This window comes from Durio zibethinus, chromosome 26, assembly GCF_047325235.1.
Source record: "Durio zibethinus cultivar Kanyao isolate XHJ-2024 chromosome 26, ASM4732523v1, whole genome shotgun sequence".
Classification (NCBI taxonomy): Eukaryota; Viridiplantae; Streptophyta; class Magnoliopsida; order Malvales; family Malvaceae; genus Durio; species Durio zibethinus.
In genome coordinates this window covers 19194020-19221435 of record NC_143187.1, presented here as the reverse complement: position 1 = coordinate 19221435, position 27416 = coordinate 19194020, and the positions used below count along the sequence as shown (strand labels likewise).

The 27416-nt window shown below is 34.0% G+C and overlaps 1 protein-coding gene and 2 pseudogenes across 9 annotated transcripts; 1 reads left to right on the top strand and 2 right to left on the bottom strand.

Annotated features, from left to right (window-relative positions):
• Positions 1 to 8167: 8167 nt before the first annotated feature.
• Positions 8168 to 18098, top strand: MEE22 (maternal effect embryo arrest 22). Of its 8 annotated transcripts, none has more exons than XR_016333980.1 (11): positions 8168 to 8512; positions 8682 to 8783; positions 8854 to 8968; positions 9261 to 11170; positions 11911 to 13427; positions 13575 to 13699; positions 13814 to 14634; positions 15009 to 15121; positions 16154 to 16455; positions 16775 to 16961; positions 17245 to 18098. XR_016333980.1 is itself a non-coding variant. In XM_022860781.2 (10 exons), exons 2-9 carry the CDS (start codon positions 8697 to 8699, stop codon positions 16449 to 16451), a joined length of 4986 nt encoding a protein of 1661 aa, XP_022716516.2. In that variant the 5' UTR covers positions 8168 to 8512; positions 8682 to 8696; the 3' UTR covers positions 16452 to 16455; positions 16775 to 18098. The 8 variants fall into 8 exon arrangements, 4 of the variants coding, with proteins under 4 accessions (XP_022716516.2, XP_022716519.2, XP_022716517.2 ...); XR_016333976.1 differs by having other exon boundaries at positions 17238 to 18098; XR_016333978.1 differs by having other exon boundaries at positions 16775 to 16994.
• LOC111274335 (monolignol oxidoreductase AtBBE-like 15 pseudogene) lies at positions 18076 to 18876 on the bottom strand (annotated as a pseudogene).
• A 6049-nt stretch (positions 18877 to 24925) lies between these two features.
• On the bottom strand, positions 24926 to 27022 carry LOC111274109 (monolignol oxidoreductase AtBBE-like 13 pseudogene; annotated as a pseudogene). Its single transcript, XR_016334205.1, has one exon. The product of XR_016334205.1 is annotated as a monolignol oxidoreductase AtBBE-like 13 pseudogene (transcript).
• Between the last annotated feature and the right edge of the window lie 394 nt (positions 27023 to 27416).

Genomic DNA, 27416 nt, shown 5'->3' with positions numbered 1-27416 from the left:
GTCTCCTATGCTTCGAATGTTGACGTATAGGCCATAAAAAGGAACTATTTCCTGACACCAACACTAAGATCCCTGCCACGGAAGCCTCATCTTCAACGGCAAACCCACCTTCGCCACCTGCCTCGCCCAACCCTAACTTAGATGAGGACAATTACGGTCCTTGGATGCTTGTGCAGAGACGCCGAATAAAGCAAAAAGCTGTTAGAGCACCTGTAACAAAGGGTTACAAAGTAATCCCCGACACCCTGCCAAAGCCCACTGTCATCAGCCTATCTTGCATGCTAAGAAAAAGCATGAAGCTCTACCTACACATTCCCATCCCATGCAAAGCCATGGTACTGGCAGAACGTCACATCTGTCATTTGAAACATATCATAATAAAGGAAAGTCCACCTTCCCCACCTTTCTGGTCTCTGAGCAACATTGTTCTCTACCTCTCGAGATGCTCGATAAGCTTCCCCCTGGACAGACAAAGTCAAAAAATTTTCTCGTTTCATGCAACGTACCCTCGAAAACTTTAGAGTCTTGCATGCAGGCTTCCACTTCCATGCAACTCCAAAAAGATCAATCACGTGCTTCCCCGCTTCCTTCAACCCTTACTTTGCCCAGAGCCACCCCATCCTCACAGGCTCCCTCTTGTGCAAACTCTCAATCCTCCCATCTCCCCAATCCTTTCTCCAAAAATGACAAGTCGATGGACCAGCAGTCACTTCCAACGCCCGGAGTACCGCAACCTTAATGCGAGCCAGAAAATGAGGATTTGTTGGGAAAGAAGAGCTCGGAGAGAACGTTTAAGATCATTCACCCTGAACTTGCCTAGGCCATGCCCCCAACAACCCTCTCATTTGGCCTTTCTAGGTCAGTCAGAGGATCTTCTGAGACGAGCCCTGAAAGCAACTGAATCAGTGGGCGATTCCGACGATCTCTCTCTCCACGCGAGAGGTACACCGCAAGGAACTGCTCCCCAAACATGAGCCCAAACAACAGCTTGGCCCTTTGTTCCCATGCTAATCTTGCCCCCACTTGTGCAGCCATTGCTAGTGCCCAACTCCACTGTATGTCAAGCCTTGAAATTCCTTCCCACGATCTCTCCATGGATCATTCACTACCTAGAAACCACCTTTGCCAGCAGGCTCCTTGAGATTTCCCCCCTCAGCACGCAGACCATGATTCTGAAAATAGCAATAAGCAACTTTATCCACCAGTTCAGGTTATATGTCATACCTCTCCTGACCTAGGAACCATACATCCTAGTGCACAAACTGAAACTTTTCCCATGGACGGAGATCACCCAAAGAATGCCCACCACCCTCTTCAAAGCTAAATGAAAGCCATCAATAATAGGTCCTCCGCACTCTTTCCAACCATATTACCCATGTCCATTCTTGTTTGGAATTGTCGAGGGGCCTGCCACCCAGACTTCATTTGCACAGCAAGAGATCTTGTAAGACTTCATCAACCTGAAATCATGATCATTACCGAAAACAGAGCTTTTGGAGAAAAGGTGCGCAACATCATTGACAGCCTCCCCTTTGATGCATGGAGAGACACCATAACCATTGGCTACAGCGATGACATATGGATGCTACGGAACTCCAGTCTGGTCACTGTGAAACCCTCTATGTGACACTGAGCAAGAGATTCATGCCGCTGTTAAGGTACACTCTACTAACTCCTCTTGGCTTCTTTCAAGTATCTATGCTAGCCTTAGATTTTATGAAAGAATACTTTGGAATAACCTTTCAGTTGTTACCTCAAACCACGAACTTTCTTGGCTTGCCGTTGGGGACTTTCAATGAAGTACTCTCTTGTAATGACAAAAAAGGGGGACTATCCACCTCTACTAGTCGACTTAGAGCTTTCCATAATTGTCTGAACAATTGCGAGATCCTGGACCTTGGATATTCCAGCTTGCGCTTCACCTGGACAAACCTTAGAAATCATAGTTCCTTCATCCAGCAAAGGATTGACCTTGCACTTGCCAACCCTTCTTGGAGAACCCTTTACCCAAATGCTTCAGTTAGACTTCTACCTAGAACTCGTTTTGATCATAGCCCCATCCTTATCAGTTTAAACTGCGACGGCCCTCGTTTCTTCAACAAGCCCTTTTGTTTCCAAATCATGGGCTAAACCACCCTGAATTCAACAGCGTCCTACAGGCTTTTTGGTGTGATAATGACTCAAGGCTCCACCTCACCACCTCTGCTTTTACAAACAAACTCCAAACCTAGAATAAAAGAGTCTTTGGCAATGTTCATGCACGTTAAAAAAGAGCCCTTGCTAGGCTTGAGGGTATACAAAAAGTACTTGCCACAAATCCTAACTCTTTCCTTGTTGACCTTCAAAACTCCCTCACTCGTGAGTATCAATAAATCCTCAAAAAAGAAGAAGAACTTTGGGCCTTGAAATCTCGAGTAAAGTGGCTGCTTGAGGGAGAACGTAACACAAGTTTTTCACACCACTATTCTAGTACGTAGAAGCGTTAACAAAATTCGGGGGCTTTTTGATAACGTGGGAGACCGGGTTTCGGACGTTAAAAACCTTCAAAACCTCGTAGTGTCCCATTTTTCATCTGTGTTTTCTACAGACCGTGCCCATGACCAGCTTCAGTCCTCACCCCCTCCCCCATTTGGCCTAGACTATCCCCCACAGATGCCGACATCTCGACACAACCAGTGACAAACCTTGAAGTGCACAAAACGCTATGGTCTTTCAAACCATTCAAAGCTCTTGGCCCTGATGGTCTGCACCTTTATTTCTACCAACGCTGTTGGCAAACTGTAGGTCCAAAGTTGTATTCTGCTATTCAAGACATCTTTCTTGAATCCAAAATCCCTGAGGAACTCAATGCCACACTCATCACTCTTATTCCCAAATGTAAAACACCCACCTGTATTTCACATGATAGGCCTATAAGTTTATGCAACGCAGGTTACAAACTTGTCACGAAAATCCTTGTGTTACATCTAAGACATTTCCTGGAAAAGCTCATCTCCCCTCTCTAAGCAAGCTTCATTCCTGGGCGCTAAGCTATTGAAAATTTCCTCCTTGCTAAAAAACTAATACACACCATGAAAAGTAAGAAAGGGAAGCATGACTGGATGGCCGTTAAACTTGATCTTGAGAAAGCCTTTGATCGCCTTGAATGGGCTTTCATCAGGAAGAACTTGTACTTATTCAACTTTCTCAAAAACTGGATCTCTCTTATCATGAATTGTGTCTTATCTTCCTCCATGTCTGTCATTGTCAACGGTGGTAAACTTGACAGCTTATCTCTTTATCCCTTTATCCTTTGCATGGAATATCTCGGCCACTTGATCAACTAAGCTTGTGAAAGAAAGGAGTGGTTTCCTCCTAGCTTCTTTCGATCGGGCCCAAAGTTTTCCCATTTTCTGTTCACTGATGACATCCTCCTTTTTGCTAGAACAGATAAAAAATCGACCAGCACCATTCTAGCTAACTATTGTAACGAGTCAGGACAATGCATCAGTCTCCAAAAATAAAAAATTCTTTTCTCTCCAATTGCTACCCAGGATCAAATTACTAGAACCACCTTTTGCATCGGCATAAATGCTATTTCAAAGCTTGGTAAATATCTTGGCTTTCCTTTCCACCACGGCCGTGCAAAACAGTAAGATTGCATGTTCATCCTTGATAAGGTCAAATCAAAACTCGTAGGCTGGAAAGCTCTCCTCTTATCTCCAACTCGTCGCCTCATCCTTATCCAATCAACTACTGCTACTATTCCCTTTTATTATATGCAATGCAGGTCACTCCCTACTAGTATATGCAAGGACCTTGACAAAGTCAACAAAAACTTTCTGCGGAGAGGCTCTAAGAACTCTAGGAAACTCCATCGAATCAAATGGTCCACAGTCACTTAACCCAAGGAGGATGGAGGACTTGGCATCCGCCTTTCAAAACCCCACAATCTGGCTCATCTTACAAAACTCAGTTGGAGACTGCTCAATCACCCGGAGTCGTTATGGGCTAAAACCTTGAGGGCCAAATACCTTAATATCCATGGCCCTCCCAAGAATAACCCCCAAGCCTCCATTACCTGGAAGTCCATGAAATCGGCTTAAATTAAACTCCAAAAAGGTATAAGATGGATCGTTAGAGATGGTCACCAAGTGAACTTTTGGCATGATAATTGGACAGGTCTTGGCACCTTACGTTCCCTGGTTATTGGCCTCTTTAACCTAATAGAGGATGACTTCAAGGTCAAAGATTTCATATCTATGTTCAAACAGGATGCTAACCTACCCATCTCATTCTCCCTTCCCTCTGATATCCTTAGCATTATCCTTCGCTTGCCTTTTCCCCACCATCATGTTACCGCTGACACTATCTGCGGGAACCTTTCGAGGGACGGATGCTTCACTTTTCCTAGCACGTACAAACTTGCCCTCGAAATCGATCCTTTTATTGCGCCTCAACCCGAGATTGATTGGTTATGGATTTGGAAACAAAACACCCTCCCAAAACTCAAGTTTTTCCTGTAGGAATGTACCCACCAGATCCTTCCAACTAGAAGTTTTCTTGCTAGGAGGGGCATTGTTCCTACTTCATCTTGCCCTCTTCGCCACAACGATGAAAAGAGTCTCGATCACATTCTTAGAGCCAGTCCCACCCTACTGTCACTGCGGCAACTCATAAAGGTCCCTCATCAGCTAATCTGCTCCTTTTCCAGCCCCCTTCCTATTTCGCTCAAGAGCCACATGACTTCTAAACTATCCTACCATGCCCATTGCATTCCCTGAAAACTCATTTTCATTCACTTTATTTAGGAACTTTGGCTTGCTAGAAACGCAGCGATCTATATTTTACCAGGCGAAACACCAAACCCTCCCTTATTATATTTTACCAGGCCATTAGCCGCGCGACGGAATTCTTTGCTTTATCTCACAACTGTCACAAAGCAAGTTCTCCCTCATTCATCCCTGTCAAATGGTCACGTCCTGCCAAGGGTTGGCATAAGCTCAACACTGATGGCTCAGCCATCGGTAATCCTGGCACCGTTGTTGCTGGCGCCATCATTATCAATCATGAAGGAAATTGGGTTGCTAGTTCAATTAGACACATAGGAAAAGCTACTAGCATTGAAGCAGAGCTCTGGGCTCTGAGAGATGGCCTTGCCTTGGCTCTTCAAAAACAAATCTCCAGCTTAGAATTTGAAGTTGACGCAATAGCTGTTATCAGCCTCATCTCCAACCAGTCATCCACAAATCATATGCTTGACCCTTTAATTTGTGATTGCAGGACTCTCCTGAATCGGTTCCAACAAAAGAGAATCACCCACACTTTCTGTGAAGGGAACATATGCGCGGATGCTCTTGCTCGCAAAGGCAGTAACCTCACCCAGGATAGCTGGGACTTTTGTACTAGCAATACCTCTAGTTATACAACTTTTGACAATCTTTTTGTTATCCATTCTTGTCCTTCTAACTTTATCCAGCCGCTCTTGGTGGCTAATGTTTCTGGGACTTTCTTGTATCGAATTGTTTAACTTTTTTTAATGAACTTGTTCCCTTATTTACCAAAAAACATTTAATATTTAATGAGTATTAATTATTATATTTATTGCTCAAAATTCAGTCATATATATATTCAATTTTATAAAAATACGTAAGTGTAGATTATAAGATTAGTTAATAAAGATTTCAAGCGTTCACTTTGATTATCCAAATATGACAGTTACTATTTAATCGCTAATGTTTTTAAAACTTTTTATCATTAAGTTCTTATTGAATAACAATTTGTTGATATGACATTGCCATGTCATCTACTATTTGTCACATGACATTACTATATTAATAAATTTTATAATGTTAATGATCAAATTAAGAAATTTTCAAATTTGAACAGTCAAAATAAAAACTCTCAAAAAATTAAGTTATCAAAAAATGAAGAAAATAAAATAAAATTTTTTTAAGAATGAAAAGAATTAAAATTTTTGTTTTATTTTGACAATGCAAAATTTTTCTATATTTTTTTATTTTTATAATGCAACATTTTTTTAAAAACAACTTTGAAAATACAAAATCTAAAAAAAGTGCAAGAAACTTTAATTAAATTTTAACAAAGCCACAAAAGAAAATTTTATTTGAAACAATAGAAATAAAAGGGTTTTTTTTCTTTTTTTTTTTTGTTTTAGGAAAAGGAACTAAAAAGACTTAGCAAAATTTTTTTTATCTTTTTGTTTTAAAAAAATGAAATAATTGAAAATACTAAATTTGAAAATTTTTTTGCCGCTGTAAAAATATCAAAATTTTTCATCAAAAACTAAATATTTTAAGTTCTTTTTCATTTAAAGGCATAATGATTTTTACAATATTTTTAATAGATATTTTAAAACTGAATTAATAACTTGACTAATTTATATAACCAAATTGATAACTTTAGAACCTGATATTCATTTTTTAACGAACGGAATTAGCTTGAATTTTGACTAAATCTAAAAAATGTAGATAAAATTTACCTACAAAATTAAATAATTTTTTAATATCCATTTCTTTTTAAATTTTGTAATGCTATATCTCGAGTATTACGTGATAAATGCCATATGACAAATAAATAAAATTTACTTACAAAATTAAATAATTTTTTAATATCCATTTCTTTTTAAAATTTGTAATGCTATATCTCAAGTATTACGTGATAAATGTCATGTGACAAGTAAACAAAATTTTTCTACAAAATTAAATAATTTTTTAATATCCATTTCTTTTTAAAATTTGTAATGCTATATCTCAAGTGTTACGTGATAAATGCCATGTGACAAGTAATAAATAACATGACAATGCGACCTCAACAGAAAAAAGAAAAAAAAATTCATAAACATTAGCTTGAGTGATAGTGAGTAATCTTATAATTTATCCAATATTTATACATATTAATTTTTGGTAAAAAAAAAATCTCTTTAGCCTTACGGGGGCACTAAGGCGGTGCAAACTACAAATATATACACACAGTAAAAAGTTTAGGAGTTAGGCCTCGCTATTGTAGTTATCAAAATTAGATAAGATCATTGGTTCGATAAGATGAATTAGTAAATTGATATTGATATAGATTTAATTTTGTAATTAAATTATTTTAAATTATTATGAATAGATGGTTTACATAATAAATTAATAAATTAAATAAATTTTTTAAATCAAACTGATTTAATACTAATTAATAAGTTTAGATAAAATATAAAAAAAATCTTACAAGTATTTAAAATAATATAATTAAACTCTTATACTACTATTTCATCTAAATAAACTTCTAATTCTTATTTTTTACTATTAAAATCCTTGCATTATTATATTAATGATATGTTAGTATATTTTGATACATGAATAATTAAAAAAACTTATATATGTATAAAAAGAAGTAATTTTCAATAAAAGATAATCTAACAAAAAATTTTATTAATTGATATCATAATTAAAAATAATTATAAAATTAATAATATATAAAATTAATAAAAAAATAAATATTAATAAAAATGATTAATTATTTAACCATGATAAAAAATAATTAATAAAAGAAAATGTATATATTAAAATTAATAAAAGAAAATGTATATATTAAAATTAATAAAAAAATCTACATTAATATAAAAAATATAAAAATGATTTTAATTTTCTTTTTACTAATTTTCATCTAAATATAAATATTTCCTTTTTATTAATTTTATATATAGATATTTCTTTTTTATTACATAAAGATTAATTATTATATATTAATAAATAATAATTATATTTTAATAAATATAAATAATAATTATTTATTACTTATTATTTATTATATTTATTAAAATATAAATATTATTTCTAACTATTAAAATATAAAATATGATTTTAATAAAATATTAAATAATTTCATTTCTAACTAGTAATTAATTATTTTATGAATTTTAAATTTTAAAATTTAAAATTTATGATATGTCTTAAAATTTATAATTTTATGGCTGAATTATTAAATTATAATTTTAATTAAAAGTTTAAATTTTAAAATTTTAAAATTGTTTTTATTAAATTGATAATTAATTTATTGGTCTGATGATCGAACCATTGAATTGATAATCTTAAATCTTGAACGATTTAATATCTCGTCCGATAATTATGCTCAAGACCCAAAAATAAAATTGGAAGAGGAAAGGAACTTTATACTATTTTTAATTTGATTTATTAAGAAAGTACGTTTATTAGCAATAAAAAGCAGCCCAAATTCTTGACAGAAAAAAAAAAATACTGTTGAGTTGGATCCATAAAAGGGGAGAGAAATCCAGTTTCGACTCCGAAATTCGCTTCACAATCGGGTCGACTCGCGCATATATTTTCATTGGTCGGGTCATTAGACTTCTACTTCTAGAGTTTATTCGCCACAGCAGTCTCTTCTCTCTCCAAAATCAAGGTTTAGGGTTTTTCGTTTCTTTTCTTTTCTTTCCTTTATTATTTTTTTTTTGCTGCATTTGATTTGGGACATGTAAGGCGCCATTCCCAGAATATTAAATTTAATACAAGTAAGTCTTTTTTTATTTTTTTCTTTTATGTGGATAATTTCAAGCTCTTGCGATGTTTGTTTCCTGAGAATTTACCTAAAGAAAAAAGGATTACTCAAGAATTTTAAAAAATGCTTTCCTTTTTTTTGCAGTCTGATTATTTTGATGATTTCCTAATCTCAAATTCTAGATACTTTTTGCATCAATGGCGGTGGATGTTCCTGACACGGCAGAGACGAGTGTTGCAGAGTCGCCAGTGGAGGATGTTCAAGTCTCACCCTGCTGTCAAGTGGTATGCTTTCAATTTAGAGAAGCACGTTTTACGATATGGAATTTTTTTCTTAAATTCTTTTTTCTTTTAGTGGAAAAACAAATATTCAAAGGCAGAAAAGGGGCGAATTTGTCTAAAGCAAGCAGTGCGTCTACTTGAAAAAGGATGTGATAATATTCAAGCCCAGAATTTGACTCTCAAGAAAGGTAAAAGTAATGCGACTGCATTTAACTTCCTTTCCTTCATTTGTTTGTGTTTTTTTTTTATCTGTTAATTATAATTATATAAGAAGTTTGAAGGATTTAGCTGAAACATATGTCGGCTAATGGAATTAAACCATTGCTTGCGTTAAAGAAGGTGTGATTGCATACATTGAGTCGAGTCTTCTTCCATCTATTGTGAATTTCATTATGTTGATTTTTATAGTAAAGTATTAGAGGTTCAATTTGAATTGTCCTGCAATTTTTGTTTCAATGATCCGAACTTTGCACATTGCAGTATATGAAGAAGAGCAGGCACGTGCAAAGGTGGAGAAAGAGGGAAGAGAAAAAGAATTGGCTTTAAGAGTTTTGTTGGAGAATGAGTTATCTGCTCTAAAGTCTGAGATATCCAACTTAAAGCAAAAGGGAGTTTCAAATGTCGAAGATAAAGCTGAAGAAATAAAGCTTCTTAAAGCTAGTGTTTTTGACAGGGAGAAGGAAATAAACTGGCTCAAGGAGCTTGTTGAGAAAGAGAAGAAGAGGGCAGATTTGGAAAAGAAGAAAGCTGCTGAAGTATCAAAACATGCAGAAACTGAGAAGGGTAAGGCTGGTGAAGAACAGAGGCTTGTTGATATTGAACGAAAGAAGGCTGAGGAGTATAGAACACAATTGGAGGCATTAAGAAAAGAAGTTAGCGAAGTAAAATCCAAGTTGGTTACTGAGAAGTTAAAGTTTGATGAGGCAACTAAGCAGCTACAAGAAGAAAAAAAGCTGGCAGGTGATGAAAGAAAACGTGCCAATTTGGAGATGGCTAAAGCAAAGGAGCAGTGGAAGATTGCAGAGGAAACTAAGAAGAAAGCTGCTGAAGTATCAAAACATGCAGAAACTGAGAAGGGTAAGGCTGGTGAAGAACAGAGGCTTGTTGATATTGAACGAAAGAAGGCTGAGGAGTACAGAACACAATTGGAGGCATTAAGAAAAGAAGTTAGCGAAGTAAAATCCAAGTTGGTTACTCAGAAGTTAAAGTTTGATGAGGCAACTAAGCAGCTACAAGAAGAAAAAAAGCTGGCAGGTGAAGAAAGAAAATGTGCCAATGTGGAGATGGCTAAAGCAAAGGAGCAGTGGAAGATTGCACAGGAAACTAAGAAGAATGCTGTTGAAGAAAGAAAACGTGCTGATATGGAGATGGCTAAAGCTGAGGATCAGAGGAAGATTGCAGAAGAAACTAAGAAGGCTGTTGAAGAACAAAAACGTGCTGATTTAAAGATGGCTGAAGCAGAGGATCAAAGGAAGATTTCAGAAGAAACTATAAAGAAGGCTGTTGAAGTAAGAAAACTTGCCGATTTTGAGATGGCTAAAGCAGAGGAGCGAAGGAATGTTGCAGAAGAAACTAAGAAGGCTGTTGAATGCAGAAAACGTGCTATTGAGGAGATGGCTAAAGTAGAGGAGCAAAGGAAGATTGCAGAAGCATCTAAGAAGAGAACTGTTGAAGAGAAGTTGCATGCTGACAATTTGGCCAAACAGCTGGAAGAGGCTAGAAGAAGGAATGAAGAACTAGAGAAGAAGTTACATGAACTTTCTGGCTCAAGAAATTTGGGGGAGGGTCGTTTTGACCAACCAGATAGAAATAAAAGCGCTGCCGCTGCAAAAACAGAAAAGGCAGCACAATTGGAGGTGTTGAAGGAAGATACAGATAAGTCAAGGGCAGCTTCTGACTCTTTGCAATTTGAGGAGGTTGAGAAAGAAAAGGCTTTTAGTGAGAGAAAACAAGCAGATTCAAAGACAAGGATAGCAGAAAAGAGAAGAAAGATTGTGGAGCTGAATACTAAGAAGGCTGTTGAAGGAAAACATTGTGGTGATCATCTATCAAAGCAGTTAGAAGATGCCAGGCTGAAGATTAATGAATTGCAGAAGCAGATATATGAACTCTCATCCTCCAGAAAAGTGGTTGATGCTTTGGTTGTTTCATCTGACAAAGGCATTAGTGCTGAAGTAGCAAAAGTAAAGCTTTTGAAAAAACAACTGAAGTTTGAAAAGAAAAGAGTAAAGCATGCAAAAGATGTGGCTAGGTTGGAAAAAAATCGTAACAGTCTTTTGCAACAAGAAGTAGGTTGCATGAAGCTTGAGTTAATTCAATTTTTGAACCGCTTGGATTCATTGGATGCATGTTTCTCAACTCCTGCTGAAGGTATAAATGACATGGAAAAGGTTAGTTTCTCAGTTGGTATTCATATCTCTGTTTTCCTTTCTTGTTGCATTTTTTACCCTTTATTTTTCTTCGAAATTTCAATTCTTAATGATCATAGTGGTATAATTCATTTTTGAAAAATAGCATACAGGTTTTGGCGTTTGATACTGTACTTTGCTACTGGTTGATTTTTCTCAGACTGAAGGTTTCCTGATGGCACTTTAGTGTTATTGAACTGGTGGGTAGAGGATAAGTTTGCTTTCAATGCTACCTTTATTTGTGGGCACTTTTAATTTATTTGCACATCACTGATATGATTTATGATTCACTGGAACTCCCACAAGCGCTTGGTAATTTAATTTCCCCAGCCCGGGAAAAACTGAAAAAGAAAATAAAAGAAAACATTCCAAAAGAAAGGATGGAAGAAGAGAGAGGAAGTGAGGGGCAGGAAAGAGAGAGAAGAGGGGCTTGTTGGGGGTGGGGGACAGAGAGAGAGGGATTGCCTTCCTTCTAACTGTTCTTTGTATATTTTATCTCCCTTATATTCCAGTATTGTGTATTTTGGGTACCATAGTTCTTAAAAAAGAATTTAAATATGCTCTGTGGTTCATCTTAGTTAACTTTTATGTTTAGGGTTTCAATTTGCAATGTGTAAGGTTGTTCATCTAGTATGCACAACTTTTTGTTTTTTTTTTAATTATTAATTCATCCTGAAATTCTGATCATGATTGTACATGGGATTGTTTGATACGATTTGCAGGCTGGAGACTTTGCAAGTATGCAATGGTCAAAGTTGAAAAAAAATTTGTGCAGCTTAAAATTATGTCAAACATGTCTTCAAACTGAAAATCAACTGCTGAAGACTAGGTGCATGGATTCAACTGTGTTCGATTCTCTTGGGGAAACATTTCAACATGATGCCCATTTGCCTCCAATACAAGGAGGGAGCTGTACTGAATCCATCACAGGTATTAATTCTAAATTGGAGTCTCTGCTTGAAGGCTCTAATCGAAAAATGTTACAGAGTTCTGCTATAAATTCCAGTATGGCATCTTTTTCTGATAGACAGTTGGTGGGCTCACAGGAAAGGGGTACTCTTTCTGTTACCACATCAGCAAAACTGGGTGAAGAGAACTTAAATTTACAGCCAACTATTTCAAGTATGTTTGGTGAAGTTACAAAAAATAGGTGCAATGAAAATCTTGCTGTGGTTGCTGAAAATAGTGTTAGATGTCCTCTGGGGAGAATTAATGGCCGTATTAGGAATAGGAAAATGTTACTTGACGCTGTAGAATCTATTCAACTTTTGTGCTGTGAGAGTAAGAAGTTGAATCAACAGCTTGAGGACAAGCTATCGGTTTTGCATTGTATGGTAAAAGGGCATATGGACAAGCCCAGAGAAGGTTCAAAACTTGTGAGACCTAACCTGCATGATATTGCATATGCTGTGCATGATGGGTCTCATAAGAGGAGAAAAAAGTCTCATGAAGGGACAGTAGTTATGGAGCAATCTTGTGATGGTTTGCAGATGAAGCAGATGCAAAGTTGCCCTGAACACTTGTCCAACCCCGATACAATTGACCCAAAAATTATGGTTGGTTTTGAGGAAGTTGTCAACAAGAACTATATGAAATTGCTGGATTTGGATGATGCTGCCGAGGAGGAATGCTATAGGATGGCAGCAGAAATGCCTGTATCCCCTACGCTTCCCGAGATTGAAGTTCCAGGGATTGAAACATTTGAGGTGGATCAATTTAGACCAATACAGGATGAGAATTGCGAGAGATTCTCTCACAAAAGTGAAAATATTGCATCTTCTGACAGTTTTGATGTTATGAATGTGGAGAATGGTTCCAATAGGATGCAATGTAATAGGGTGGACACTTCACCTAAATTATTACAACATCAGAACGAGTGTTCTCTTGGTTCCTTTGACATTCTAAGGAGTAACGAGAAAGGTTTTTGCAGTACTATGCCAGCAGGAAAAGCCTGTTTAAGCCATTACCAGAATTCTGGAATGGAAATGGATATGTCAGTTGTTCCTAGTTCTTTGGATGGAGTGGCAGACATTCCATTTGAAAATGAAATTAGATCCACCATTGAAAGTATTCCGAAATACTGTGTTATGTTCTCTAACATTAAGGATGGTAGCAGTGTCTCTAGAATTTTTTGTGCGACTAAAACTTGTATGGCTCAATGCTCTTTGCCTTCTCAGGCACAGTTTGTCGTGCATAGAATTTTACATGCTCTTAAACTGGAAGAAAAGCTTTTACCCAAGTAAGTGTTTTAAGGGCTGTGTATGAGTTTTTTACCTCTTGATTAGTTTGTTCTGATACTCTACTTGGATTCCTATAACTGTTAAATTATTTCATAAGTAGATGCTGAGCATTTCTTTATGAAACTTCATGGTTTTTCCTGTTTCAGGGAGAGAGTTTGTGTATTTTTCTCGCTGGTGCTTTTTAACTTCTGTACAGCTACTTCAGGGAAATTCTCTCTGATTAGGGATTTCATCCCAAGCTTAAATTTGTTTGCTGAACACATTGATGAAGGTATGGTCAAACTTTTATCTATGTCTTGGTTATTGTTGGATTTGTTGTATTTGTATTAGTTCTTATAATATTTTGTTTCTACTTTTGATCTATTTAACTGTTTATTTGGTGCAGTGATGTCTGATGCTGAGTCAAGAAGTTTAGTTTCTGAATTATGTTTGGATGAACTGCTTAGTGTAATGGAGGATTTTCTTATAGACGGGAGAGTTATGTTGTATACTAATCTGTCTTCTGAGACTGCTGTTGAATGTGATTCAAAAATGCATGTCATTATTGATGGTTCGGATGTAATATTTTCTCATGAAGCAGCTTCAGCTGACCTGTTGGTGGGAGGTAGCATTATTTTGGGTTCATTATGTGCAACTGCTGACCGTGCTGGCTTTATGTGTGAAGCTGTGTATAACATTTTCCGGATGCATAGATATGATACTGCTGTGGTACTGGTTATTCTTCATGTGTTTGCTTATGTGGGTGGCAATAAAATTTTCACCTTAAGAGATTATAGTTTAATAATGACTGTATTGAAGTCGGTGGTCATGTTCCTTGAAAGTGAATGTGCACCGGTGGCTATAGCGACTCTTTCACCTGTGGGTGATGTTCAACCGCAGATCCATGCATGTGTTGGATGCCCATTTTCTAAGGATGCGCTTTCTGTGGATATTGTTGTCTCATTACTCTTTGCAAAGCTTCAGAATTATGCCCAGTCAGGAATTATGCATCAACATTGGACAGCAAATTCATCTAATTCAAGTGTCACGTACATTGAAGATAAAGTTGAACACAACTTGAGCTGTGTCCTTGATATGAATTATGATGCATCCTGTTGTTTAGACAAGTACATTGTGCCTGGTAAACACTCAGTATCGGGTGTTGCTGGGACTTTGTGTGACATTATTGATGTCTTATCGTTGATGGAGCTGCTTGCATGCAATATGGTATGTGCTTCTTCTAATTATGTTTGTAGTGAGCGTTACTCATTCGGTAGCTTTTGATACAACTGATACTTTTTACCTTTTGAAAGAAAATTTGCAGAAAATAAAAGGAACTAAAGAGTAGTGTTTGGCTATGACTTTCCCCAGGCAGAAGCGAAAATTTTGAATTTTTTACACAAAAAAATATTAGAAGTTTTTAGCCTTGAGTTCTATGATAAATAATTTTTATATAGGTTTTAAAATATTTTTTTAAATAAAAACCGAAATACAAATGCCAAATGTTTGGTTTTAGATTTTGCTTTATAGTGGTGAAATTGGTTGCCCTTTTGTACTAAGATTTTTAAACCTCTTTTTTCTTCATGTTTTCTTGAAAACAGAGCTGGGACTGGACATGCAAGAAAATCATTGCCCAGCTGTGGAGTATGTTGGAGTCATCTGTTCTTGAGAACCTCACCATTGGTATCATTATTCTTCTTGGTCAACTTGGGAGGTATTCTTGCGATTAGTTTTTGTCTGTTTTTACATACTTTAACTATTCCTGTCTTCGACTTACAGTCATTGTTTCTGCCATAAGGGTATCTTAATGTTCTTTGGGGTGGGAGCTCCATTTAGCATGTTATTATGTTGGTTGAAACTCAATGTTGGAAAAAGGAATTACTTCAATTTATCTTTTAGCTATATAAAATTAGACTTTAAAAGTTAAGAGACAAATTGTTGCAGTTGAAGACAAAAAAGTGACTTGGCAGAGTACTTGAAACTTAAGCAGAAAAAATCAGGTTTTCTTTTACCACAACCAATTTTGGTAATCCTGAAACTGTCCAGAGAATTCTTGACACTTAGTTTAGGATTCAAGAATGAAACCTGAATAATTCAATGATAGGTAGGTTGTAAATTCCAAATGATAAATTTGGTCTTCCTGGTCCAGTCACAAATTTTAACAAGCTGATCTGAATCTGTTTTTAGCAATTAGCAGATTTGAGAAAGCTTTGAGTCTGTTGCTAAATGGTAGTAGTGGTAAACTGATTATGAGATGGCTTAAAATTCTATTAAAAATGGAGAACCATATAAATCAGAGAATAGCTTGACTGAAAATTGAAATTTTTTGGTATTAAAAATGGAGAATGGCAGAAATTAAAGAAAGCTTTGGTATTAAGTCCCTTTGCATTCTGAATCTGATGGAAGAAGTTTTTTGTTTTAGTTTGATTTGAAGAACCCCTTGGTTAAAACTTCAGAGATCGCCTTGGAGGTCTGGAGTTTGAATCATGGGATGGATGGGGTGGGTTTTATGGGATAGGAGAGAGTGTCACTTTTATGGGATAGGAGAGAAAGGAACAAAGGAAAAACAACATATAAAGCAAGTTCTTTTTGTGCTATGTGGTTCTTTTCCTTTATTTCTTATGAAATGGGAACATGTCATATTTATGAGGGGACCTTAGCCACTATTAATATATAGCTGAGAAAAATTCATATTACTTCGGAAGTCTCATATAGCTTTCACATTCGAATGATGTCCTTTTTTCAGGCTTGGAGTTGATGCTGTTGGATATGAAGATAAAGAGGTTGAAAACTTGAGAGTCAAGTTATATGCTTTCCTGTGGCGGGAGACTACTATTAGAGCAGGTCTTCCCATCCAGCTTGCGACTGTTACTGCTTTGGTTGGGCTTATATCCCTTGATTTTGAGGAGGTTATTCTGGAGAATGTTAAGCTTCCAGTCATGTCAGGTCAATTTGTTCCTGCAGATCTTATAAGAAACTGGTTTTCTTTGTTGACTGAAGATCAGCGAGCAATTTCAACTAGGCTCTTCCGGTCTGTTAACTGAGATGGCAAGTGAAAGTTCATGTAGTTGCAAAATTTTAAATTAAGATACATCTAAGAAATTTTGGCATAACTTTATTATTTCAGAAATCAAAAGTAGTTTCTTATGACTGGTAGGTTTTTGGGACATAAGCACCTTTTTGTTTATGGTTTGATGTTACCAGTCTGTGAGTAGTGTTGGGGCTCAAGTGTATTCTATTACTGTTGCCTTTACATACAAAATTTTCATATTATTAATTATTTTGATTTGTTGAAAGAAAATATGGAAATTCGAAACTTTCCAACTTGAATATCGCTTTTGTTGGATGTTGTTTTCTGTCTTTGCAGTTTCATCGTTTGAAAGTTTTTCCCTTCTAACGCAAAGCACTTGAGGTTCAGGTTAGTATTAGATGATCCATGCTACCCTCTGCTGAATAGGAGTTTGCCATATCTTCCAAGCTAAGGGAGAAAGACATTTCGGCTAAGATGGAAGAATAGGAGTTGGCCTTGTTGACTATTGTTTTTGGTTGATGGGGTAAGATATTTCAGTTACTACTAGCAGTTACAGGTTGGTTCATAGTTCGGGATGTTTAAAGCTGCAAGTCCTTACTTTCTTACGAGTCCTTTTTTATTTTTTTAAATATTACTGTTTTTGAAAATATATATTAACAATTTTTTCCATTTCAAGATAGTGTTATGGATGGCATCTGAAGGAAAATTAAAATGGTTAAATCTGTAATGAAGGCCATTATCAGAAATAAGTAATTAGTAATAGGACATGAAGTTGATCATGCATTGCCTTGCTTGGTAGGTACTAGGTAGCTTGAAGTCCTGTCAGTTTTGATTTGGAGTTCGGACCAAATCAGATCCTCACCCATAGCTTTTCTTTCCAAAATTCGTCCATTGTCATCTATCAAGTAAGCATGCAGGACATTATCTGCTGAAAGGCACAAGAATGAAAACGAAGGTCCCAAAACCACCTCCACTGAAGTGTCCACCGACCCCGACAGCAGGGCAGAGTTCTTCCGGCAATGCATGGATGCTACGTTTCTCGCTTAGCATGGTAAAGCTCACCAAGATTCTTCCCAGACTGAACCCATGCGGTTTCTTCTTTAACATTGATTTCTATGGATCCAAGGCTGATAAGATCAATGATGATGAATGAGGTCTCGCATAAGTATGATAGGACTTCATAGTCATTGCCACCACTTCGGACCCTGATTTGCAAACCATGCTTTTTTGCTACAAAGAAGGGCTGCTTGGATTTCAGGCTCATGGAAAGGTGTGATTAAAGAAGCGTTGAGGTAGAGGTATTTAACCATCTTATGTTTCGTAAAGTGGATTGCAAAATAGATGAAAACAAAGGGGAATCCGAGGTGAAGATGATTTCAAAGCTTTTGGTATAGACCCTAAACAGGGTTGACATACACTGCATAAAATCATCCTGGATTGAATCCTAAGTGTATTGCAGAGAAACTAGAATGATATGTTTCATATCTCTTTATTTGAGGCATTTTGAGCTGTTGGGCTTTAGATGAAAAGGAATGTTTCAGTAGGGATCCTGTAAGGTTGGCTTGTCGCGAGTCTAGAACTGTATGGTAAACATCAAATAGAAGAATGGCGATCATTCGAATATTAATTCCGTGAAATTATAAAGCTTGGTAATTCAGTCCGTGCCGTTCTTCCTCTGTTTCGGCTCCTCCTTTTCGATTGCTGTAGTATTTTATATTGTACAAGGTTCCTGCTCTACGAGGAAACGGAGTTCCATCTTCTACTATTTCCTCCATTTTTCCACCATAAGGATCCCAAATCATCACACCGGCTTCCCCTTCTTGCATCACGTTCCATATCGCTTTAAGCCCACGTTTTGTAGTTGGTTTGTTCACAAAATCTGATTTAGCTGTGAAAAGACCCTTGAGAACATTGTTCCTGTCCATCAGAACATCAACATTTCTGCCTTTTGTAAACTCCTTGTCCAAGAATAGAACGGATTCTATCCAATTTAGTTCCTTGCAGTGCTCTTCTTGCAAGTGTTCGCCCAACTCAGGAAATTTATTATCGATCAGTGGAATCAGTTGATGAAGTGGTCCAAGATACAATGAATTGAAGATAGCTTTGACTGTTGTTCTACCATCAGATTCCTTGCCCACTGTTAGGATTATCATTACAAACAGATCTTTAGGTAACCTTTGCGCAATTTGTTGCCACCTACGAATCACCGTAGTTGCACCTTGCTGCAAGGTTATGGGGACATTGAAAGCGGTAACTTTTGGAGGGACAGGAATCTGGTTGATCTTCCATTCGACAATGACACCAAAACTTGCACCACCACCTCCTCTGATGGCCCAAAAGAGGTCCTCACCCGTCATTGTTCTGTTGAGAATGTTACCATTCGCGTTAACCAGGATTGCATCTACTATATTATCGGCTGCCACACCAAATTTCCTCATCAGCGTACCTTGGCCCCCTCCGCTTAGATGGCCAACAACTCCTATCCTCGAACAAATGCCAGCTGGGAATCATAAACTCTGACTGTGGTTGGCAATCTGATAATAGAGTTCACCTAGTGTAGCAGCAACTCTAACCCAAGCAGTTTTACTTTGCAGGTCTACTTTCACTTTTCGAAGATGCAAAAGATCGATTAGAACAAATGGAATGTTTGCTCTATCAGAGATCCCTCATAGTCATGGCCTCAACTTCGAATTCTGACCTGTGGGCCATGATTTTTGCTGCAAAGAAGTGCAGCCTGGACTTGATCACCATTCTGAGGATAGGAATTGAACCTTAAGTTTTGCAAAGAGGATGGGAGAATATGCAGTATGCAACAAATTGTATACATCGGTGGGAAGTGGAGAATAGAAGGCTATGCAATGGAGGGAAGAACAATAGGCCTGGTGATGTACAGGATACAAACAACAGTGTGGGAAATATTGTGAAAACTAGAAGGTCCAATTTCCTCTTGCCATTGCTCCTCAAATTATATGCTAATTGCTGACTTTTTTTATAGCTTGATGAACTGGTCTAAATAGGCAGTAGCCTTTTTTTTTTTGTAACTTAAGGATAATTAAATAGGCTATTTGTTAATATTAATTTTAACTTTGAAAGCTGCTCTTAAATTAAAGAATGATATGATATTAACATTATAGGGAATGAGTTTATATTTATAGGCAATTAAACCAAGTTTTATAATTTTAGTGTGGTTATTTAATTTATTTATTATACTTAATATTTTATTAGGAGTTATCTTATTGGTGGGTCTTTTAAGACTTTAAAGTTCGATTATAAATATATTATTTTGTTTAAAGTTTGCATGAGGTTGCAATTGTAGCTCAGAGAGTTTGAGTGTGGCTCGTGTGAAACTTTAAGTGCGACTCAAAAGAGTACCTATAAACTAAATGGGAGTAAAAAGATTATGTAATTGTGTGATAGTCTTCGTTTAAAATATCAGTTGAATTTGTTAATTGATAATTAGTTAGATTAATAAAATTATTTGTGTGTGGAGATATTTAGTGTGTCAATATTCTTACTTCAACTGTATAATTAGAAAGAATCATCCCAAATTTTATTTTGTGATATGCAAATAATTATTATTGATTATTGAGAGCCAATTATAGCTTTTAATATGAGCTAGGTCCTACATTTGTTCTACTTATAATTTGTTTATTTAATCTTAATAAAGTACCATGCTTTTAGTATGAGAATATTGGATTTGATCTTTTAGCAAAAGATTAGGTCAAATTATATAAAATTTTTATATATTTTATCAAACTTTAAAATTTAGTTCATATATTATAATTCAGATAAATTTAATTTTCTTACTATTTTGATTTGGTAATCTTAATCCAATTATTAACTTCGTCAATTTTTTACCTTTAAAAATATTGACACGACCACTAACTTGATAATATTAGTATTAACTTTGTTGATGTAGCGTTGATTTGGATAAATAAAATTAACTGTTAAATTATTAAATAGTCTCTTAACTCATACAAATTTAAAATTTAGTCTCTATAGTATAATATCACAGAAATCTCGCCTTTATGAAAATTAAATTTAATAATGTTGGTCCAATTACTAATAAAAATAATATTTTTTACTTGTTTTTAAAAATTAAGTTTTAATTCTTTTTTAAAAAATCAATATTTCAAAATTTTTGAATTTTCTCATATTTTAAAAATATTTTAATTTTTAAAAAAATTAAAATATTTAAAAATATTAAATTTAATATTTTAAAAATATGAAAAAAATTAAATTAAAAATATTGATTTTTAAAAAATTAAAATCTAAATTTTAGAAAAGTAAAAGAAAATTGATTTTTATTAATAATTAGATTAATATTATCAATTTTAATTTGTACGAGAATGTTATTTTTATGAAATTATATTAAAGTGATTATAATTTAAATTTCATATAAGTAAAAAAAAATCATTTGTAAAATTTGACAATTGATTTTATTTATTTAAATTGTTAAGCCAATAAAGTTAATTTTATGTTAACAAAGCTAGTTTTCATATTATCAAGCCAACATCTACATCAATATTTTTAATGGTAAAAAATTAATAAAATTAATAATTGAACTAAAATTATCAAATCGAAATAATATAAAAATTAAATTTTTTATGAATTAAAATATATGATTAAATTTTAAATTTTGATAAAAGAACTCCTACATAATTTGAGAAAAAGATTATTTATGACAAAGCTCTGGTACATATCAGATTATTTATAACAAAGCTTTGGAGCCTTATTTATTTTTCTAAAGTCGTTGAGTTTTTGTTTAAAAAAGTCTTATTTATTTTCTCTAAAGTCGTTGAGTCTCTGCTGGGGGGAACCTTATTTATTTTTAAAGTTATTGAGCCTTTGATTAGAGAAGCTTTATTTATTTTTCAAAGTCGTTGAGCTTCTGCTTAGAGGAGCTTTATTTATTTTTTCAAGTCGTTAAGCCTTTGATTAAAGAAACCTTATTTATTTTTCTAAAGTTATTGAGCTTCTTATTAGAAGAGCCTTATTTATTTTTCAAAAGTTGTGAATCTCTACTTAAATGAGTTTTTATATTATTCGACATGTTTGAGTGTCCGATTTAAAAAAAAAAAAAAAGGAAAAATAAGCGTGTTGGGATGATTATTTAGATACGAAGAAAGTTTATGTCTTTGTATAATTCTTGTTGCACAAAAAATACACAAAAAGAGACAATTATAGACATCATATTTGGTCCAAATCCAAATTAATTGGGCTTGGCTTAATAGAGTCCAAATAGTTAGGCCTAATTACTCATTATTTTATGTTTTATGTATTGTTTATTTATTTACTTATTTATTTTTTTTGGATTTTATTTATTTATTTTTTAATCGATTATTTACTTATTTGGCTATTGTTTATCTCTGATTTTCATTGATTTATCTTTAAGTTTTATTAAATTAGGTCTTAGGATAATAAGATAATGGTAACAATAAAAGAAAAAGAGATAAAAAATAAAAATAATGAGGATTTTTTGCCACGAGTTGGTGTTGGTAGAGTTATAGGTGTATTCGACTTATATAGGATAAAGCTTATGTTTATGATAATACTGAAACTCTGTCAACAGTGATTTCATGATAAATCAAAAACTCTTTTGATTATACCTTAAGCATTTGACAGGATTTCTGGATTTCTAGAAAATGAGGGAGAGAAAAAGAAAAAAAAAAAAAGAGAAAGAGAGCAAAGTTGAAATTTGAACCAAAAAAAAATTGGCTTTTATAGCTAATCAAAACGGCGTTGTTTTAAAAGGTTAAAAGGCCTTAAGATTTATGTGTTTTTATTCGAGCAATCTGACCCAAGCGCTAACCCGCTTTCGACCCATGGACCCATCCTTGGCTCGAACTGAGCCGAGCCACGAGCTGCACCATCCTAGTCGCTTTCGTTGCTTGAAGCCGAACTGTTTCTGTTTTTGGGTATTTATTTATTTATTTATTTATTTGTTTGTTTATTTTTAAAGTATTTTAACATGATTAAATTTAAAAAAAAATAAAACAAAAATATTTAGAATAAATAATAATTATCTAAGGATAGAATTTTTTAGAAATTTTAGATAGTAAATTTCTAAGAAATTTTTAGGTGACAATTTTTTTCTAAATTTGTCTCAAATTATGAAATAATTTAGATAAAATTTCAATAATAATAATAATTAATATTTATTTTTAATTTTAAAAAAGGAAAATAAAAAAGAAAATTTTAAAAATTAACAAAAATTTTAAGATTAAATACTAATTACCTAAGGATAAGACTTTTAAAATTTTCAAATGGTAAATTTTTGAGAAATTTCTAAGTGAGAAATTTTTTTAAATTTGTCCTAAATGATGAAATAATTTAGATGAAATTTCAATAAAAGTAATTGTATTCTTTTTCAAATAAAAAATTTTAGTTGAAAATATTTGACAATTATCTAAGGATGAGATTCTTAAAAATTTTAAATGGTAAATTTTTTAAGAAATCTCTAGATAAGAAATTATTTAAATTTATCTCAAATAATGGAAGAACTTAAATGAAACTTCAAAAATGAATTATCATATTATTTTCTTTCAAAGAAGAGAAAAACAAAAAAAAAAATTTCTAAATAGACCCAAATTGTGAAAAGTTTAAAAATCAGAAAGAAAATTTTAAATTGACCCAAATGACGAAAAATTTAGAAATAAAAAAAAAATTTCGATGATGAAATTTTTAGTAATTGCAAATGGTTGATTATTTAAAAAAATTTTAAATAAGAAAATATTTCTAATTTTGACGTAAATGGTGAATGAATTAGATATATTTTCAATAAAAAAATAAAAATAAAAATGGTGATTAAATCTTTTTTTTACGACGGAACCTCTTCAAGAAAACAAATGAAATTCTTGAATACTCTTCAGATAAGAAAATATTTTTAAGAATTCTACCAGATTGATAGAGAATTTTAAAAGTTATTTTCAATATTCAACATTAAAATTTAAAACTGTCAGGATCAAACTTTAGGATAATTTAAAATAAAATGATATCATCATTTGGATAAGCATGTGAGGGTGCTATAACTTTTCTCATATGTAATCGAACTCCTGAACCCTATTATGATTAATAGACCAGAATTTATTCTTTTAAGAATTTTTAGTCAAGCTTAGGAGTTCATTAAAAGGAAAAATTCTTTAGGTAATCAATCATACATAGTTAAAAAAGATTGACGATGACTCTATTTGTTAAGTTTAACTATAGATTTTCAAATCTATATATTATGACAATAACTTTTAATATAAGCAAGGTCATACATTTATTGTACTTATAATTTGTTTATTTAATCTTAATAAAGTACCATGCTTTTATTATGAGAATATTGGATTTGATCTTTTAGCAAAAGATTGGTCAAATTATATAAGATTTTTATATATTTTATCAAACTTTAAAATTTAGTTTATATATTATAATTCATACAAATTTAATTTTTATACTATTTTGATTTGATAATCTTAATCCAATTACTAACTTCATCAATTTTTAACCTTTAAAAATATTGACATGATCATTAACTTGATGATATTAATGTTGACTTTATTGATGTAGCTTTGATTTGGATAAATGAAATTAGTTGTTAAATTATCAAATGGTCTTTGTACTCATACCAATTTGAAATTTAGTCTCTATAGTGTAATTTCATAAAAATCTCATCCTTATACAAATTAAATTTAATAATGTTGGTCCAATTACTAATAAAAATCATATTTTTTACTTGTTTTTAAAAATTAAAATTTAATTCTTTTTAAAAAATAATATTTCAAATTTTTAGAATTTTCTCATATTTTAAAAATATTTTAATTTTTTAAAAAATTAAAATATTTAAAATATTTAATTTAATATTTTAAAAATATGAAAAAAATTAAATTAAAAATATTGATTTTTAAAAAATTAAAATCTAGATTTTAAAAAAAGTAAAAGAAAATTAACTTTTATTAATAATTAGATTAATATTATTATATTTAATTTGTATGAGAACATTATTTTTATGAAATTATATTAAAGTGATTATAATTTAAATTTCATAAAAGTAAAATAATCATTTGTAAAATTTGACAATTGATTTTATTTATCTAATTTGTTAAGTTAATAAAGTTAAATTCATGTTAACAAAATCAATTTTCATATTATCGAGCAAACATCTACATCAATATTTTTAAAGGTAAAAAAATTAATAAAATTAATAATTGAATTAAAAGTATTAAATTAAAATAATATAAAAATTAAATTTTTATGAATTACAATATATGATTAAATTTTAAAATTTGACAAAAAACTCCTACATAATTTGAGAAAAAGATTATATATGCCAAAGCTATGGTACATAGCAGAATTTTGTCCTTTGTTTTAATTTGTTTAAAACTATATTTATTTTTGCATAGCAATAGCCAATAGGATGGCCAATAGTAGATGCACCGTATGTTTGGTACAGTCTCTGCAGTGGCAAAGAGGTAGGTAATGGTAATAAAATTGAGGCCTCGATTTGTCAAACAGAAATCAATTCACATTCATTTAATTAGCTGAAAAATTCTAGTGCCAACGTAATTGCCGGTGGCGGTGGCGAAGCTGAAGATAAAGACCAAACGAGAACAAAACTTTATAGTACTAGGAGGAAACACGCATATACAATAATTAACCTGTCTTATTCCTCTTTCTGGGAAAACATTAATTAAACAAGGATAAAGCCTCCAATCGATCTGGCTCTGGCCTAGGCTTCGTCCAGGACTGCCGGAATGCTCTGCTCATGCCTGAAGAAGTTGTCTGGATCAACTTTGCTTTTCACTTTTACCAATCTTTCGAAGTTACCCTTGAAATACTTAGCTCCCCAAACACTAGCCTCACTGAAGCTACTGTTGGTGTTGTGGTTCATTCCCAAATCAAGGTCCCTATAATTGACATATGCAGCCCTGGGAGATGAGGGAACATAAGCACCCATGTAGTCATACACCCCCCTAATCCAATCCATGTGCTTTGTGTTGGCCTCCTTGCTTCCCTCAAACCATGAGGTCACGTACTGTATTTTGAATAAGTTACCTTTTCTGTGAGGGAAAGGAATTGCAGATTCTGAAATGTTGGCCATCATTCCCCCATAAGGATTCCATATCATTAACGGAGAGTCCTCTTCCAACAACCTTTTCCATAGCCCCTCAAGACCGGTTTCAGGGATAGGTTGTTGCACAAAGTCTGATTTGGCTTTGAAATAATTCTTGAATAGTGACTTTCCTTCTAGTAGAACTTCCGGAGGTGTTTCACTCGGGAATCCGGCGATGTAAAGCACAGATTTGATCCAGCTTGTTTCAATACAGTCTTTTTGGGTCAAACCCAATTCCGGGAAGCTTTGGTTCATTACTTGGAGGAGCCTCTCAGCATCTCCAAGAAACAGGGCATTGTAGGCTGTTGTCACTGTTCTCTCTCCTTTCTGGCCTGCTTTGCTCGCTTGAAGGATGACTCTAATGAAAAGATCCTCATCAAGCTTGTCTGCAACTTGTTGCCATCTGTACAGGATCTTTGTGGCACCTTGTTCCAAAGTCTTTGGAACAGTGAAGACAGTCACGGTTTCTGGAACAGGAACCAGCTTTATCTTCCACGCGAGGATGATACCAAAGCTTGCTCCTCCACCTCCTCTAATTGCCCAAAAAAAATCTTCGCCCATGGCTGCTCGGTCAAGAATTTTGCCATTAACATCAACAATTCGGGCATCAAGGACATTGTCAGCACCAAGACCATACTTTCTCATCATGGAGCCGTATGCACCTCCAGTTATGTGTCCACCAATGCCTAGGCTTGAGCAAAGACCAGCAGGGAAGCCATGAGTCTTGCTGTTCTCAGAGATTCTGTAATAAACTTCACCCACAGTGGCACCAGCTTGAACCCACGCACTGTTGTCGTCGATATCGACGTTGATGGCTCGAAGTCTGGCAAGGTCTAACATAATGAAAGGTGTCTCAATTTGAGATGCATAAGAGAGGCCCTCATAGTCATGGCCTCCGCTGCGAAATCTCAGGTGAATTCCAAGCTTTTTGGCACAAATGACAGCAGCTTGAACATGAGATTCATTCAAAGGTGTGAAGATAAATTCGGGCTTTGGCACGGAAGGCATCAAGCACCTGAGGTTTTGTGCAGTGGAGTTTAGGATAGAAGTAAATGAAGAGTTGGTTTGGGCGCAAACAGTAAAGATGGGAATGACATGCTCAGAGTTGTCATCAAGGCATTGGATGAAGTCTTCTTGAATCGAAGTTGAAGTTGCCCATGAAGCTGAAAGCAGGACTAAAAGTAGTAGGAGAATGGAAGAGCATGAAAATGCCATTCTTTCAGTTACCCTTGTTCCCCTCCCTTTTTTTTTTTTTTTTTGTGTGTGTGTTTTTTCTCTATTCATGAATATGTGAGCTTCTAAGCTAGTCTTATAGAGGAGCTGGTATGGTTTAATCAACCAAAACGTGTGATTGAGCTAATCCTAACGTCATGAAGGCTCCAAAGTCCGCAAATAACTATCCACTATTACCTTCTTAACCATTTTTCTGTGTTTTTTTAACCTCCCACTGAAATATATCAGCCGGGCACAACAACATAACCATTTAATTTACAAAATTTTCAATGTGTTTTTTTTTTTTGGTCTTTCAAAAGTTTTTAAACTACTATTTTATTTTCCAATGCTATCAGGCCACGTAGTTGTAGATTCTTATGCCTATAAAGTCTCTTCTTCCAAGTCAAGTTGGGCTTGTTTGGTTGGGGCTCTGTTTTTTATTTCCTCGCTTGCCCCACTTAGAAAGTTTCTCTTTCTTCGGAGCCTGATAATTTTCTGATAATTAAAGATGTTAAATATTTACTCCTACTATCTCATTTTTTTTTCATCTTTGTTTTGAAATGTCCCATAATTATATTCTTTTTTTTAACATTTAATTTTTTTATACTTTAAAATTATATTTTAAATTTTTTAATTTTTTAATATTAAAAATTATGAATCTTTAATTTT

Coding starts and splice junctions, on each gene's coding strand:
- MEE22 (XM_022860781.2), top strand. CDS start 8,697: ATGGCGGTGGATGTTCCTGACACGGCAGAGACGAGTGTTGCAGAGTCG. Junction 13,428..13,574: donor GAAGAAAAGCTTTTACCCAA/GTAAGTGTTTTA, acceptor TTCCTGTTTCAG/GGAGAGAGTTTGTGTATTTT. Junction 15,122..16,153: donor CTTCTTGGTCAACTTGGGAG/GTATTCTTGCGA, acceptor TCCTTTTTTCAG/GCTTGGAGTTGATGCTGTTG.